Consider the following 15,656-nt stretch of genomic DNA (forward strand, 5'->3'; position numbering starts at 1 on the left):
GTGCTGCCTTCTAAAAGGATTTGGGTTATTCATGTGGGGCTCAAAGTTAGTTTTCATGAGAGTGAGTTTTTTGTTTTGTTTTGTTTTATTTTTTTAGTACCAGGGACCAAACTTGGGACCTTGGGCTTGTGAGGCTGGCGGCGGAACCAGTGAGCTAAATCCCCGGCCCAAGAGTGAGCTTTTATAAGAGCTTAAGCTTGATTTCTGAATGGCTCTTTGGCTTTCTGTTGTGATGTGATCTCTCACTTCCACAGGCATTCCCCACCATGATGCTGTCTGCCAGAAGGTCTGCTGTCACCACATTAATAGAAATGACTAACCTTGGACTGTCCAACTCCAAAACTGTTGAGCTATAAATGTAAATGTATTGTATACCTAAAATGTACCAATAAAAGAATTTAAGGGAAAAAAAAAAACCTGTTGAGCTAAATGAACCTCTTTTCTTTATAAAGTTTCTAGCCTCAGGTATTTTGTTCTAGTAACAGGAAATTGACTAAAAGAGGTACTTAACAAGAAAGTTTGCGAGGACAGACAGGAGACAGTATCTGGAAAGCAAGGGAGTTAGGGAATCTTGACAACAGTTTGATTCATAATTTCTTTTCCCACAGCCAGTCTTTCTCTTTAAACATGTTAGGTGAAAAACAAAGCAGGCAAAATTGCTTGACCTCCCTTTTCATGCCTGCCAATATTCGTCCAAAATTGAAATTTTCTTGGAAACACTCAGGTGTTCAAATTCTTCAGGTGTGAAGAACTTGAGAACGGGGAGGCACCAGGGTGTTATAAAATGAAACTGCTCATTCCTTGGCAGAGATTATTCTTCCATCCTTGTTATGTGAAGCTCCTTTTACATAGAGGGCAAAGGGAAACCTGTCAGCAAATCATTCTAAAGAACCAAGAATTTTGGGTCAGGAAGGTTGGCTCTTGTATTTGTATCTTCAGACCTTTGAGGCTTTTAAAATAGGCTGAGGTTGGCTTAGAGCCCTAAATTGAAGTCCAGAGGGAGAATCCACTGGGATCCAATGTCCTTCGAACCATAAAAAGCTGTTTGGAAGAACAAACTGGGTGTGATGGTACACACCTGTAATCTCACCTCTTGGAAGGCTGAGGCAAGGGGACTGCTCAGATTTCAAGGCTAACCAGGGCTACACAGTAAGTTCAAGGCCAGCCTGAACTATATAGCAAGGCTATCTCAAAAAGTTAAAAAAAAAAAAAAAAAAAGAACAAATATAGGACTTAGAGGTGGAGGCATCCTTGTCACTTGTCTTAATTGAAAGTGAAAGCCAACACTAGCTCTGTAAAACAATGGGCCAAGACAACCTCCATGATGGTCCATAGGCTGCCTGCACCAGGGATGGGAGGTGCACCTCAGACAGGGCTGGAAGCATCTGGAAAGGTACCTGTTTTTATGTTTTTAGTAAGGCACTACTGAATTTATTTACCTGAGTTCCCAAACAGTGTACACCTTGACAGGAGAGACCTGTGGTAGCCAGTATCCCAGATGTCCCTTCTCCTGGCATTTACAACCTTGTGTAAATCCCTCCCACATTGGACCACGATTGGCCTGGTGACCAATAGAATATAGAGAGCCAGACATGGTGCCACACACCTGGAATTCCAGCACTTGGAGGGCTGAGTCAGGAGGATTGCCTTGAGTTTGAGGCCAGCCTGGGCTGTATAGTGAGACCCTGTCTGAGAATACAAAACAAAACAAAATAACAATAGAAGATAGAGAAATGTTGCTGTGTTACTCAGCTTCCTATTTCTCTAATAAAATAACTGAGAAATTCACTTATAAACAAAAAAAATGTTTATTTTGTCTTAGGTTTGCACATCCCTACCCAAGATGGAGTGGCCTCATTGCTCTGGGTCCCTGACTAGGCAGAACATTATGATGGCGGCACGTGTTGGGGCAAACCTGCTCAACTTATGGGAAGCGAAAACAGACAGGAAGGGGTTATGGTCTCAGTCTCCTTGCAGGACAAGACTCAAAGACCTAAGGACACCCCCTCCTCCCTCCCCCCTCCCTCCTCCCTCCTCCCTCCGAGTTTTCGGGAAGAGAAAAAGGCACTGCATCTGAGTAACTTTGTCTCCTGAAGCTGCCATTTTCTCTAATGTACAGTTTTTACATTATCATTTTCCTTGTCTCTTTTCTACCTATTTTTATTTATTCTATCCCACACTGCCATGAGTTTGAGAGCAGCCTAGGCTGCATAGTGAGTTCAAGGCCAGCCCGAGCTACATAGTGAGACCTTGTCTTAAAAAAAGACAGGACGGGAGACTTAGTAAGAGGAAAGGAATAAGGGGGGATTGTAGGTGCAGGTAATAGCGGGGATGGATATGAGCAAAATAGATTGTACCTATTAATCCCCCAATTGTGAAATTGGGAGTGGCAGGACAAGAGGAGTAATGAGGAGGAGTGAAAATGATCAAAGTATGGCATGGAATATAATGAAAAAGCATTATCAAATAAGGTAAATAAATGCTGACCTAAAAACATGTGCAAGGATGATCCCCTAGTAAACATTAGAAACTTGAATATTCGTTGGTAGAGAAGCAAACGATGCTAGTCTACACAAAAGAACACTGAGATCATTAAAAATGATGTTCCTCTAATCAGGAAAACATATCCATTACACAGCTATTAAAAGATGAGAAAGATAAAAACAGGATCTCATGTATGGCCCCATTATATAACCGTGTGCTCTTTTTTTTGTTTTGTTTTGTTTTTTTTGAGACAGGGTCACTATGTAGTTAAGGCTGGAACTCCCAGGGATCCTCCTGCCTCAGCCTCCCAAGTGCTGGTATTACAGGGATGCACCACCATACTCAGCTGTACTTCATTTCTAAAGAAAAGTAAATACTCAGGTCCCCAGCTGAGACAGTGGCTTGCTTCACTTGAGAAATACTGTCCCCTTGGCGTAGATGAAATTTCCAAATTCATTCCAGGTAGAATGTCCTAATCCTGTCTTCTGAAATCCAGTCCTAAGTAACAGATAACACATCTACTTCTGAAGGGATACAGAATTGGGGAGCATGTTAGGTCAGTGGCCTAACCCTCCCCTCATCTGGTCCTGTGGACAGCTGTAAGGGTTGCAATGGTACAGTATGCCTTTGTGGCCCTGTGTGGTGGCGCACACCTGTCATCCCAGCACTTGTGAGGCTGAGGTAGGAGGATTGCTGCAAGTTCGAGGTCAGCCTATTAGCAAGACTCTATCTCAAAAAACAAACAGTAACAAAAAATACAAACAAAAACCAAAAACAATACACCTTTGTGCTCCTGGCTTCTGTAGTCTTTAACTTTGAGTGCATTTCTCCCCATGTTGGGGAAGCATAACTAGAAATATATTATCTCATTATCGCAGTAAAACCTGCCTACAATGGGGAAAAAAAAGGATGTGACAGTTTTCCTGAAAATGAGTATCTTTGTCCAATACTGGAAATACGTGTTGTTTTTTTCAATCTGAGGGAAATACCTGGAAGGAAACTTGAAAGTGTAGCCTTGGAAAAGAATAGTTTCTGGGAAGAAGCAACTTGTGGACTTGTTTTTGAATCCGTTTGGGACTAAGCCATTTTGATTTCCTTTCCGGGGCACTGTCTTCCCAGAGCCTTAAAAATCTGTTCCAGGGCCAGGGATTTAGCTCTGTGGTTTCCACCACCTGCTGCGCAAGGGCAAGGTCCAGAGTTCAATCCCCGGTACCCCCCGCCCCCCCAAAATCTGTTCCTATTGGAGTAATAAATGACACTAGAATTGAGCTACTTGGAAAAAAGCAAGTTAGAATCCTTCCTCGGGCTAAACATCAAAGTGCATTCTTGCTGTATTAAAGAGTAAAATACAGGTGAATAATTGTAATGGAAATAATGTAAATGTCCTTTAGTGCCAGAGCCCGCCATATTGATTATGCCCAAAATATGCTGTAAGCAGTGCAGGCTGCGAAGAGTTAAATCCCTCAATTGGCTTACTGTCAGAAGCGAGTCCGACTGAAGCTAGGTGACTCACAGAAGTATCTCATGAGCAATGCGGTAGCGCGCAGGTCAGTATGACCTCCCTGCTAACGGCCACGGCCGAGACCAGAGGAATGGCCTAGGAAGCTGTGGGGCTAATAGGAGATAATGCGTGTAGCTGAGGTCAGAGTAATTGCACCCAAATTCCATTCCCACAATTAGTGCCTTCATAGCTTGAAGGACAATGCTCTAATTACAACCATGTATTTTGTCTGTCTTGCTTCTAATTTGAAAATGCTTTGACTTCTCTTTAAAGCCTTGCCTGCATTAGTTTCCATGGTAATTTCACGTACTGCACATCTATACATGCACCTTTACCCTGATTGATGAATAATAAAATTCGGTGGAAGAGATGGGTCAGTGCCTTTTGCCAAAGGAGCATTGGCTGTCCCAGTTCACACTTTCTCTTTAACTCTGTCTTGTTTTTCTTCAACCTTGCGGTGTGCACTGGGTAGGTGCAGGAGTCTGGCACTTTAGTAGTAGAGGGGTTAAGTAACGCTGTATGGGTTGGAGTACTATGAAATCATTACAAAGTGGCAATTTAAGTTTATTGATCTGGAAATACATACTTGAGCCTGTAATAAATACAAAATACATGAGCTACTACTGCTTCAGCCCCCAATTTTATCTGAACTGTGATCCACCCAGTCCTGTGTTCACGTGTGTGTATAGCAGTGGACCTGCACCAAACCTGACCCCTCTAGTTCCTTGTTACTACTTTACAAAATGCTTTTAAGAATGGTAAAACTCCATGCCTGCCTGGCAAGCGCATGGTCCTGAGTTTGATCCCCAGTACTGGGGAAAAAAAATGGTAAAACTATGATTTCTATTACTTATGTTCAGTATTTTCCAAAGAAAGAGGCTAAACTCCCCCTCCCCTTTCTCTCTCTTGTGGTACTAGAGATTGAGCCCTGGCCTTTGTGCTGAGCTATATCCCCAAGACTCCCTTCTAAAAATCTTTTTAATTTTGAGTCAGAGTTTCACTAAATTACTAAGTTGCCCAGGCTGGGCTCAAACTTGTGATCTTCCTGCTTCACCCTCAAGGGTAGCTGGGATTCCAGGTGTGTGCCCTCTTGCCCAGGTTCAAACTGACTTAGTGTATGTGGTGCGGAAGTGAACACATCAAACCTGATTTAAATAAATCCCTCCATTTCAAAAAATCTACTGGACAGGTTTTGAACAAAAGACTATGTAAAAGGCTCCCTAAACAAACATTCAATGGCCTCCCCAAGAGCTAGTGTAAACAAGGTCTTATGTGAGCTAAGGATGGCTCTTTATCTTCAGTGTGCTGCGGAAATACTGTATTCAACTACATTAAGTAATTTGTTGTACATAGTTTTAACTACTTACATGGAACATTTCAAACTTTTAAAAAATGTCAATGTTATAAAATTCCCAGAAAGAAATTCAGCTGTTAGGGCACAGTTACGTCTGATCAGTTTCATAACATGCTTGGCTCCTCTTACGCCACCCTCAGGTCACCGGGTACAATCACAGCCTCTAGCCAGTCTGCTGGGGACACCAGGTAAAATGTGCAGCTTGCATGTGTAGAGTTCAGGACAACCTGTCCTGGGAGTTGGTTCCGCCTGTGCAGCTTCCTGCTCAGCCTGGGATGGCGCCCCATGGCTTTACACCAGGTCTGCCCCATCTGTAAGTGGACAGTTCACTCATGTTTAAGGAAAAATTCAATTACATTTCATAATAAACATCTTCCCCAAACAGAATGCATGACTGTATTTGTGTTCCTGAACCTGCTTTTTAAAAAAATTTGATGGTGTTAAAGATAAGACACAAATCAGTTTCCATTTTTATTTAAAGCTGTGTATTTCTTTTTTTTTTGGTACTGGGGATCAATCAGGACCTTGCGCTTGCCAGGCAGGCGCAGCGCCACTGAACTAAATCCCCAGCCCTAAAGCTGTGTATTTCTAGGGAATATATTACACTTAAAGTTCAATACCATAAATAATCATTCTCAAATCTTCTATTTGACTTATTAAAAAATGTAAATGTAAAATAATTCATTAACCTTATATATTTATATATATTTATAAACTCTTCCTGTTAGGTGAGATCTCTCTTCACAATGAGAAGCAGGCTTTACTGAAACACATTAGTCCGCTGGGCTGCAAGGTCATGGCAGGGTGACAAGTGCCACCGTGAGATGGGCTGTGACTATCGTCGTCCTCCTCCTCCTGCACTACATAGCTGCCCTGGGAGTCGGGCTCTTCTCTGTCGCTTTGGTGTCCAAGGAGCACAAGACACTGTGATGAGAGCCACATGGAAGCAGGCGTGGTCCACGAGCTGTCGGATGAAGGTCAGGCACGGATGAAGGTCAGGCACAGCACCGGGGAGCTGGGAGGGTTCCTGGAAGTTACCTGCTGTGTCGAAGACGGCCTCGATCAGGAAACAGAACACTGGTAAAGCTGTCAGGAATAGTCTGATTTGCCTATTGATGCCTAAATGACTGAACCCTCATAACATTACATTTCCACTTCCAATAGTGATAAACTCCAAGTCAACATAGGGCGGAAACTAACGTTAAGCAGAATTTACATATAGCGCTTTTACAATGTCTAGTTACTTTTAACAAAGAGTATCTTATGGAAAATGCATGAGTTATTGATTTAGAAATAAGCCAAGAAAAAGGCCACTTTCCTGGAGCAAAGCACCAGGATTTATGATGCCGACCAGACTGGTGGCCAGCTTTAGGCCGTGACATGTCTTTGGCTTCTTCCTGTGAATCCTGTTCTTGAAAACCTGGGATGAATTCAGTTTTGGTAACTGGGATCTTAAAGCAATATAAAGGAACTGAAAACTGAGGTAGTGTGTACAAGTACTTGACCTCTTCTGAGTTGGGAAGGTACTCCAGTCTCCCGTCCCCAAGTCAGCTGCTCCTCATCTTTCTCCCCTGTCCCTGTTACTTCCACCATGCTGCAGCCCGTGTGCTCTCCTGCACAGGGAACTGGTTTGGTCTCTGACTCGAAGGGCCTGGCCTGCCACACAGTACCAACATTTGAGCCACTTCAAATTCTTCATTCACACCTGAGTTCTATATCAATAATTCTGCACTGAAATCTCAGATTTTATTTATTATTATTATTTTTTTGGTACTGGGGATCGAACTCAGGACCTTGCACTTGCAAGGCAGGTGCTGGAACCACTGAGCTAAATACCTGGCCCAAGATTTATTTAAAAAAAATTTTTTTGAGAGGGTCACTATGTACCTCAGGCTGGCTGTGAACTCACAGGGGTCCTCCTGCCTCAGCTTCCTAAGTGCTGGAGTTACAGGTGTGCACCACCATGCCCAGCTCGAAATCTCAGAATTTAGAAGTCTTTCCTTTGTTCTCATATTCTAAGTGACTCAAATATGCCTCTTAAAATTTGCCACAGTTCAGTGCCTTGCTGAGTGCGCAGTACAGAACTGGAGGCAGCCCATGCACGCCTTTCTAAAGAAGGGAGACACGCTGCTGCAGCGAGCACCTTCGGGAGTTCACTGGTCCCTGACATCAAGTTTCATGTTTGTGCAGAGAAAACTCTAGGCTACCAGATTCCAAGCTTAATAAATATATATACAAAAAGTCATCTATAGTATTTTCTCCAAAATCATTAGTGCAAATATAATTATATCAATAAAAAATAAAGCAAAAATATATTTCAAGTATAAAAAGCACCATGCTTGGAAACAACACTACCTAAATGGTGTCACTGCACAACAGTCACAATACAGCTGGGCCTGTCGTGGTGAGTCTCAATATATTAGGAGCCCATGCTATTTTTTGGTGAATTTTTTTATACAACACTGGGAGATTATTTGTAATTGTAACAGGCATGGAAGTTGAGATTATGTTTCTTTAAAAAATCTACCTTCACTCTCCTCTGACTTGCACAATTTATTTGTTTATTTATTTATTTTTATATATTTTTTTGGTAGCGGGGATCAAACTCGTGTCCTTGGGCTTGCGCAGCAGGAGGCGAAACCGCTGAGCTAAATCCCTGGCCCTGACTTGCACAATTTAAAGTAGCCTGGGGACCATCACTACCTGCTTCCCTGCAGCAGGGTGATGACGGGAGCACCAGCCTCTCAATGGTACCACACTCAGTACATATTTTACATGTATGCATTTTTTTGGGGGGTGGGATCAAACTCGGGACCTTGTGCTTGCAAGGCAGGTGGCGGAACCACTGAGCTAACTCCCGGCCCCATGTAAGCATTTTCAAAAGTCACTTTATGCTGAGGGTGCTATCTAGCTCTAGTGCTATGTAGCCAGTTGGAATTACGCCCTAGTAAGAACTATGCTGCTTTGCTGGCTTAGCACAATTTTCTTTTTGGGGGGCAATACTAGGGATTGAACTCAGGGCCTCACCTATAGGGGGCATGCCCTGCACCACTAAGCTACAGCCTCAGCCCCCAGCCCCACCCTATTTTTGTTTGTTTGTTTGAGACACAGTCTTGCTAAATTGCCCAAGCTGGCCTTGAAATTGTGATCCTCCCGCCTCAGCCTCCCAAGTAACTGGGACTATAGGCCTAAACCACCACTCCTGTAACAACTGGAGTACTCAATAACTATATGCTGAATGCAAGGGCTGTGTTTATAATGCCACAGGAATTCACTAGTTTGAGAGGAAAACAGAGCAGCACCCATCATTAAAGAACTTCAGAGTAGCCAGGTGTGGTGGCATGTGCCTGTAATCCCAGCACTCAAGGAGACTGAGGCAGGAGGATTGCAAATTCAAGCTTGGCTCGGCAAATGAAGGGCTTAGTGAGATTCTATCTCAAAGTAAAAAATTTTTAAAAGGCTGGAGATGTAGCTCAGTGTAAAGGCCTGGGGTTCAATCCCTAGTACCACCACCAGCACCAAAATCATCATCATCATCAGAGAATGATTAAATGGGGTAAGTGAGCTCTGGTACCACAAGAGAACTACCTCACAGAGCCGTGTGGTAAGACGAGTCAAACCTGGGCACAAACAGATGCTGACAGTGAAGGCAATCTTCCAGCTCCTGCAGACCACGACAACCCCGACCTTCTGGTTTGACTTGTAGTTTTCTTCTTATTCGTAAAAGAATTTTCAGACATTAGAAATCCTTCTGTAAAAATTTCTTAGCCCACCTGAAAATAATTCCATGCCTGTCTATACCAGAATTTCTTTCCATCTACACTGGACAAAACGGAATACAACAGTTCTGTTTGTGCTGGATTCCAGTTGTCACAGCTGTTATCTGAAAAAGTACCGTTTCGTTGTGTTTGCACGTCTTCCGTGCTTTTTCAGGGCAGCGTATTTCATGCTCTCTGCTTCCAAGGGTTTTTCAGGTCACCGCTAAATTAACAGTGAGCACAGGTGGACGGAAGCTACGTACATGGACAGCAGGGCCGCTGTCAAAAAAGGCAAGGTTGGTTAATTTGTAAGATTCATCAAGAGAGAGGTGAAAACTCCTTAAACATCACAATGAGAACAACGATTTAAGTGTACCATATATAGCCACTACATTTAAACAGGTATAACAGCATTGGAGAAATCCCAACTGAATTGTTTTCTGTAAATCTCACTTATACTTCTGAGGACAAGTTATAATTGTCCTGGGTTATAATTGTTTTGCTTTGTTTTTTGAGACAGGGTCTCACTATGTAGTCCAGCCTGGCCTTGAATTCAAGGCAAACTTCCTGCCTCAGCCTCCTAAGTGTTGCGATCACAGGTGTGCGGCTGCATGCCCAGCTCACAAGTTATCATCCTGCCAGAATTAGCTGCTGTCTTGCTCTCCAGTGTTGATGATGAGCTTCCCATCATTTCAGGTTGGAGGAGATCCTGAGGTATGAGATCAAGAACAGCAGGGAGACATTGCGTCCTTTGAGCAGAGCGACTCGGTGACTTGGTTTCCTTCTCCTCCTCTGAGCTCTGAGATGAGGGTGGCCAGGGAGTGAATGGCGTGAAGCTTTGCTCTGGGGTCTGGTCCTGGCTGTCACCTGCACAGGCTGGCACCTGCCCGGGTCTGTGCTTTGTCCACAGGAGTGCGACACAGAGGGGCTCTACCATTCCTAGTGCCACACGCACAGAAGGACTCCAGCCAGCACAGGAAGCAGGTTGCCCAGCAGCAGCCAGAGCGTGACCACCAGGCTGGAGGAGCGGGAGCAGAGATCTAGGATGGAAAAGAGCAGAGTGACTGTCGGTAGAGGCTCCCATGATAAAGTCCTAGCGGCCACACCCTGACAGGTGAGGAGAGGGGATGGGGACTGATGGCGTGACTCCCTGAAACCCCGATCTGTAAGGTTTTTATGTGATGGAAACAATATACATGGAGGAAGAAGAGATGCACCCTCCGTGTCATGGTTACAAAACAGCACCCGTGAAAAGATGTGCCTTAGGGTAGAATCCAGGGAAGCTACGGATGACAGCAGAGACACAAATGAGCTGGCATCCTGAAAAGGGAGCAGGCGCTCTCTGCTTTTATTCCTCCTGTCCCTTGGTATGTAGGGTGACCACATAGCTTATCTCCAAACCAGTGCATTTGGAGAACACAAAGGACAATATTAATAATTACAGCAGCACAAGAGGCGTGAGGACTATTTTGACAAACCGGGACACATGGTTCCTTATTTCTAAATATATATCCGCCAGATGTGGTGGTGCACACTTATAATCCCAGTACTTAGGAGGCTGAGGCAGGAGGATCACCAGAAGTTTGAGTCCAGCCTGGGCTACATAGCAAGACCCTGTCTCAAAAAATCCAAATAAGGGGGCCAGGGATTTATCTCAGTGGTGCCTCACAAGTGCAAGGTCCTGGGTTCAATCCCTGGTATGGGGTGAGGATCCAAATAAATACCCATCATCCATTTCACCCAAAGCATGATTGGAAAACAGTAGAAGGTCCCATGGGCTTTGGGTATGAGGAGGATATTTTAATTTATCTACAGAACTGTTTTCATGGATAGACCATCTCCCTAAAATTTTCTAATGGAAATACTTTTTTTTCTTTTTTTTTAAACAGGGTCTTCCTATGTAGTCCAGGCTGGCCTCGAACTCACAGTGATCCTCCTGAGTCAGCCTCCTGTGTGCTGGGATTATAACTGGGCACCACCATGCCCAGCTGGAAATCCTTTTTTAGTAATTGAGTAAAGGCCAACTTGGCCTTATATTAGATGAGTTGTCCTTTTAAATTATGAACAGTGAAGATCTTAGGTGGGGAATTGCAAGTTGTCACCAGGACATCCATAATTCAAGGAGGGATAAAGGAAGCTGAAATAAAAAATTGTGGGTTGTGTGGGTGGATGGAAGAACTATGAATTACATGGCAGTTCTCCATTTTCATTTTTGTTTTTTGAGATAGGGTCTCACTATGTAGTTTAGGCTGGCTCAAACTTAGTGATTTTCCTGCCTTAGCTTCTCAGAGTGACAGAGTTGTTCTTTAAAAAGGACTCCCTTGTAAGTTAACCTTGACTCAAGCTTTAGAGGAACTAAGAGGACCTTAATAGGCAGCTGAGGGAATAACAACATATGAAATTGCTTAAATCACTATTTATTGACTTTGGCTGGGTGTGGTGTCGCGTGCCTGTACTCCCAGCCTTGGGAGGCTGAGGCAGGAGGATCGCCTCAAGTTCAAGGCCAGCTTGGGCTACACAGGGAGTTCAAGGGCAGCCTGAACTACATAGCAAGACCTTGTCTCAAAAAAAAAAAAAAAATTATTGACTGCGCTGGGGATTTAGCTCAGTGGTTTCGCTGCCTGCTGCACAAGCATAAGGACCCGAGTTTGATCCCCGGTACCCAAAAAAAAAAAAAATTATTGACTTTGCCAGGCATGGTGGGACATCCCAGTAATTGCAGCACTAGGGAGGCTGAAGCAGAAGAATCACTGCAAGTTTGAGCCCAGCCTGAACTACATAGTAAGACACTACTTCAAATAACAAACAAAAAAAAAGAACTGCTTCACAAGCACAAAGATCCAACTTCGATCCCTGGTACCAAAAAAAAGAACTGCCATGTAACTCATAGTTCTCCTATCAACCATGCCTGGGTTCATACAAATATATTTAAAGTATCAAATAGTTTTACAATTTGGCAGGTAATAAAAACTGTATTACAGAGAAACAATTTACCTAAAAGAGCACAGGTAAATTCTGTTATGGTCCCTGGTGCACAGTTTAGTAGGTGTGGAGTGAAAGTCCTGTGTATGCTTGGAAATCACACAGATTCACAAATATGAGAGATCGGGATATTTTGGGATTTCAACAGTGATGCTTACAAAGTTTTGCACATTTCTCAAAACTACATTAGTGATTTGGATGTTATAACTGACAGAACTGTAAGTTAAAATAAAAATAAATCACATCATAGCTGGGAGTGGTGGTGCACACCTGTAATCCAAGTACTCGGGAGGCTGAGGCAGGAGAATTGCCAAGAATTTGAGGCCACCATGAGCTACACAGTGAGTTCAAGGCCCGCCTGGACCAAATAGCAAGACCCTATCTCAAAAATAATAATAAAAAAATAGAATAAATCATAGCAAAAGAGCCATGAAGGTGGCATGAAATGAGAAAGCAGGGCCAGGAGCTAGCTGCTGAGGGACTCAGTGGTTTGCATTCCCCACTGCCCAGCCTCCTCCAACAGATTCACTTGTCCTCAAGCTCCCAGGCAGGACCCTCACAGTCTCAGTCCCGGGGGTCTTGCTTCCTCCTCCTCCTCCTCCTCCACATTCTCCTCCTGCCCTCCAAGTCTCGCGCCCCTCAACTATCCTAATGGCCTGAATCCTTGCTTATCTCTGACAATGAGATGCTGACTCTTTTCTTTTTCTTTCTTCTTCTTCTTTTCCCCCCAGAACTGAGGATTGAACCAAGCACTCTTCACTGAGCTGAGCTACATCCACAGCAATAATTTTTTTTTTTTTTTTTTTTTTTGCGAAGACAGGGTCTTGCTCTGTTAATTCGGGCTGGTTTTAAACTCACTGTGTAGCTCAGGCTGGCCTCAAACTTGTGGTGGTCCTCTTGCCTCAGCCTCGCAAGTGCTGGGATTACAGGCCTATGCCACCACACCCCATTTTATTTTTATTTTTATTTTTATTTATTTTTGGTACCAGGGCTCGAACCTCGCACTTGTGAGGCACGCAGCGGCACCACTGAGCTAAATTCCCGGCCCCACTCCATTTTATTTTTGTTTTGAGACAGGATCACTAAATTCCCTAAGCTGGTCTCAACCTTGTGGGGCCTCCTGGCACAGAGCTGTGTGACAGGAAAGTAGGGCGTAGCTAAGCTGGCAGGGAAAGGAAGCGTGACAAGATCCCCGGACAGGTGCACAGAGCATTTCCAAGGCTCTGCACGTGGGCTTCCCGGGAGAACTGGAGCAGGCTTTCAACAGGTTGGCCAAAACCTGACGCCAGCCTGAGGAGGGGGTGACACAAAAAGGACGGTCCAGGTTGAGTGTTCACCACTGTGTTTGCTCTTGCGTGGTGGCCTGCCCTCATGTTGTAGAGTGTACTTCTTTTTCTATTTTTACTTGGTCCAAACGCTCTGCAGAGCCTGTTTCTTTTCCTACCTTTAACAATACTTTGCTACCGTCTGTGCTGTTCTTGACCAATTCTCTGCTCAGTACAGAAAGAACCTAGAGACCACCTCCAGGAGATGCCAGCACCCCGAAAGCCACTACCAGCTGGGAATACAGGCACGCACCACCTTGGCCTGAGTTTCTTACGGTTAAATCTGGGACTAGGTCTAAGGATGGGAACTCTATAGAACTATTTATGCACCAGCAGCCTTCCAATTCTCACCAAAGCAATTTAATAACAGTAAAATTGTCTTCCTACTAGCTCTACTCTTGAAGAGTTAACTGAGCATATTTAACATCATATTTATTATATACCATATCAAAGGACCTAAGATTCTATATTATTTCAAAGAGCTCAATGCATCATTACTGTTATAACTACAGAAAACCCAGCTGAGTAAAATTTTTACCAGCTGTTCCTCAGACAAAGGTCTACTATCTAGAATATATAAAGAACTCAAAAAAATCAGACCCTCCAAACATAAAGACCCAATTCAAAAATGGGCATCTGAAATGAACAGACATTGCTCAGATAATGAAGTAAAAGAACCAAATAAACATGAAAAAATGTTCATCATCACTGGTCATTTGAGAGATGCAGATGAAAAAAATGCTGAGATTCCACCTCACCCCAGAAAGAATGGCTGCTATCAAGAAATCAACCAATAACAAATGCTGGCGGGGCTATGGGGAAAGAGGAACCCTGCTCCATTGTTGGTGGGAGTGCAGACTGGTGCAACCACTGTGGAAGTCAGTATGGAGATACTTCAAAGAACTAGGATTGGAAGTCCCATTTGACAGAGCTATTCCTCTGCTGGGTATCTTCCCAAAAGAATTAAAAGAATCATATCACAGTGATATATGTGCACCCATGTTTACAGCAGCACAATTTGTAATAGCTAAAACATGGAAACAGTTCAATTGCCCATCAACTGGAGACTGGTTAAAGATGTGGTTCTTTTATAAAATGGAGTACTACTCAGCCATAAAGAAAGAGAAACTAGAGACATTTATAGCTAAGTGGATGCATATTGAGGCCATACTCTTAAGTAAAATAAATAGGACGCACATGTGTAAATACCGAATAGTTTCTCTGGTGTAAATAAGGATCAAAATATATAAATGATATTGTGAAATAGGAAGAAAAGGTTTAAAGGAATAGGGGAAAGGGAGGCGTAGGGAAAAGAAAAATATGAGAAAAGGAAAAAAATGGAAACAAATTATTTGTAAATAGGGAGGGATGGAGGGGGTGAAGGGAGGGCTGGGGAATGGGGAAAAAATAAGAACCAAGATAGATCATGTAAAGGTGCAAGATCCCAATGATGAACGTAACTGTACTGTATACCTAAAATGTCCCCATAAACTTAATAAAAAGAAAAAGAATACCCAGCTGAGTGAAGTTCGGTAGGAAACAGTCTGGACACAGCAGGACTGAGACTGCTACCCTAGCAGTTCTTGCAAAGCTGGTGCTGAGCTACTCTGCCCGTGCCCTTTCCCTCTCACACACCTAAGCCCTGACGACACGGCTGTGGATGCCCACTACCAGCACTGATCTCCCCAGCTCCACTCTTCGGATAGCCCCTGGGGACGGAGCCCCTAGGACTTAGGAAAGAGAGGAAGCTAATCTCAGACGTGCAGAAACTTTCACTTAAATAGACGTGGTCGGCTATTTTCAATCAACCCCCGGAACAGGCAAAGGACAGTGCAGTTTCATTTTATAAATACCTTCAGGTGAGAAAATAAAACACTCCAAAAGGTTTTCACTGTTCCTATTCTAAAATGCTGATCTGCCACAGACTCTCACAGTCCCTGAAATCAGTGTTAGTTGAGAATTCATGAATCCTGCCTGGTGATCTTAGCAAGGGCCAGGAGCCTCAGTTTGAACACTTTGGACAAGGACAAAGGCCTCTTCCCTAGCTGGTCCTTTCCTCTCTCCTCCTAGAAAGGAGGAGAACCTGCTCTAGGGTTTTCCCCTCACCTGTGCCTCACTTGCTTATGAGGCAATGGAAATTATTTCATTGCTCTTTGATTTAATAAGCAGAATTTTGTTTACTTTAATTCCAACATGAATGGATGAATCTTTTCCTCTGTGACCTTCGTGCAAGTCAGGCCCTACACACAGCA

The 15,656-nt window shown here is 43.7% G+C and overlaps 1 protein-coding gene across 13 annotated transcripts in view; it reads right to left on the bottom strand.

Moving 5' to 3' along the window:
• Positions 1 to 4,528: 4,528 nt before the first annotated feature.
• The window catches only part of Lmln (leishmanolysin like peptidase), a 59,860-nt gene continuing 48,732 nt past the window's right edge, over positions 4,529 to 15,656 (bottom strand). For 10 of the 13 annotated variants that reach the window (XM_087186624.1, XM_087186625.1, XM_087186622.1 and 7 more), the window contains one exon: positions 5,798 to 10,137. In XM_087186624.1, the coding sequence (XP_087042750.1) occupies positions 9,678 to 10,137 (460 nt within the window). In that variant the 3' untranslated portion in view covers positions 5,798 to 9,677. Of the gene's footprint in view, positions 10,138 to 15,656 lie in introns of all 13 variants that reach the window. The other 3 variants (XR_015440999.1, XM_087186623.1, XM_004834662.4) reach the window with 3 other exon arrangements.

Source organism: Heterocephalus glaber, unplaced genomic scaffold, assembly GCF_053883595.1.
Source record: "Heterocephalus glaber isolate CG9 unplaced genomic scaffold, H.glaber_assembly_v1.0 deba00001504, whole genome shotgun sequence".
Lineage (NCBI taxonomy): Eukaryota > Metazoa > Chordata > Mammalia > Rodentia > Bathyergidae > Heterocephalus > Heterocephalus glaber.